The sequence below is a fragment of the Austrofundulus limnaeus genome, unplaced genomic scaffold (assembly GCF_001266775.1).
Source record: "Austrofundulus limnaeus strain Quisiro unplaced genomic scaffold, Austrofundulus_limnaeus-1.0 Scaffold711, whole genome shotgun sequence".
Classification (NCBI taxonomy): Eukaryota; Metazoa; Chordata; class Actinopteri; order Cyprinodontiformes; family Rivulidae; genus Austrofundulus; species Austrofundulus limnaeus.
The window spans coordinates 157,790-159,332 of record NW_013953113.1 but is presented as its reverse complement, the minus strand read 5'-3'; the positions used below and the strand labels follow the sequence as shown (position 1 = coordinate 159,332).

The following is a 1,543-nucleotide window of genomic DNA, read 5'->3' as shown; positions in this document are numbered from 1 at the left end:
ACATAATGATGACTGGCAGATAATTAATTATTAGTGGTACTGCATTTTAATTTTAGAAAGCACAAACCCGCTTATGAATGATAAAAATTAGTAAAATTGCTAAAGCGTAAACAAAATATTTAGGTCTGCAATTAGCAGATTTGTGCTTTAGCGGGCTGGTGCCCACCACTGCTAAACTCAATTCCCACCTTGGTCCTCAACCCAACCCCCAACCAGAAATTAGCATCTGTACCTGTGGGGAATGGGCACTGGTCTCCACGAGGCCGCCTTTTTCTGGAAAATGGTTTCCATAATGTAGTAAAAATGTGCCCACACACAAAAATTTACACAAAAACGTATGCTCACACACACAGAATTGCTTTATAGAAAATGTTCGTATAGTTACAGTGTCTCATGTTGTGTTTCAGCTTCAACCAGCACAGCAGCTTCCAAATCCAACTCCACAAGCACAATCCAAGATGGCGTTCCTCACTATGCAGAAGCAGAGATTGTCAACTTGCAGGGTGTCACTGGAAGCAACACATATGCCATCCCTGCTGCAACTATGGATCTGTTTTCTGGGACTGACGTTGCTGTTGAGGAGTTCCCACGAAAACTGCTCATATTTAAAGAGAAGCTGGGAGAGGGCCAGTTTGGAGAGGTGTGCCCTTCTCTGCTTCTGTTTCAGTTTTAGATCAAATAAAAACAAAAACAGTTGGAACTCAAACTTTCCTCTACGATTCAGGTGCATCTTTGTGAAGCAGAGGGAATGCAGGAGTTTAAAAATATTGAGTCTTTGTTTGACGTCCMTGAGGACAAACCAGTGTTGGTGGCTGTGAAGATGCTCCGTTCAGATGCCAACAAGAATGCAAGGTGAGTGATCAGAGCTGAAAACAAGCATTAAAGACAAAAAAGAAAAAGAGAAAATCTGTCAGTTAACATGTAAGCTTTTATATAATTTGTTTGTTTTTGTTGTTCTTTTGGGTGCAGAAATGACTTCCTTAAAGAGATAAAGATAATGTCACGTTTAAGGGACCCCAACATCATTCGTCTTCTAGCTGTGTGCATCTATAGCAACCCTCTCTGTATGATCACAGAGTACATGGAAAATGGAGATCTCAACCAGTTCCTGTCTCGTCATGAACCAGAGGGAAAACTTGCTCTGCTCAGCAACACACCTACTGTCAGGTCAGTGTTGAAATAATTACTGAAGATCTGTTTGTTTGTCTGTTATTAAAATATTTCATGAACAACTGAACAGATTTAAAACTTTCAAACTCAGTAAGCAATAATCAGATTTGTATTTAAAACTGATTTCTGAAGTCCCCGGTTTAAGATGGCTGCCACTTTCAATCAGTCGCATCAACACAACAGTGTCTCTCACTCAGTCAGTTTCACACAGGCCAAGCTAAAGTTATGGTAGGTGTGGTAGTAGCTGACAAATACAGATTCTTAACACCTATTCTGAGCTCTAACAAGTTGCGCAAGAATTTGACATTTCTGTGGGCTGCCGTTTGTAAAGTTACACAGTCAAAAATTACCACCAATATTTTTGTTTTATTTA

General features: G+C 39.9%; 1 protein-coding gene across 1 annotated transcript in view; it reads left to right on the top strand.

Moving 5' to 3' along the window:
- LOC106532036 (discoidin domain-containing receptor 2) overlaps positions 1-1,543 on the top strand; it is a gene marked incomplete at its 5' end in the record, with an annotated part of 12,919 nt that overhangs the window by 7,364 nt on the left and 4,012 nt on the right. The window contains 3 exon segments of the mRNA XM_014028023.1: positions 408-640; positions 725-852; positions 970-1,167. Coding sequence (XP_013883477.1) covers positions 408-640; positions 725-852; positions 970-1,167 — 559 coding nt within the window.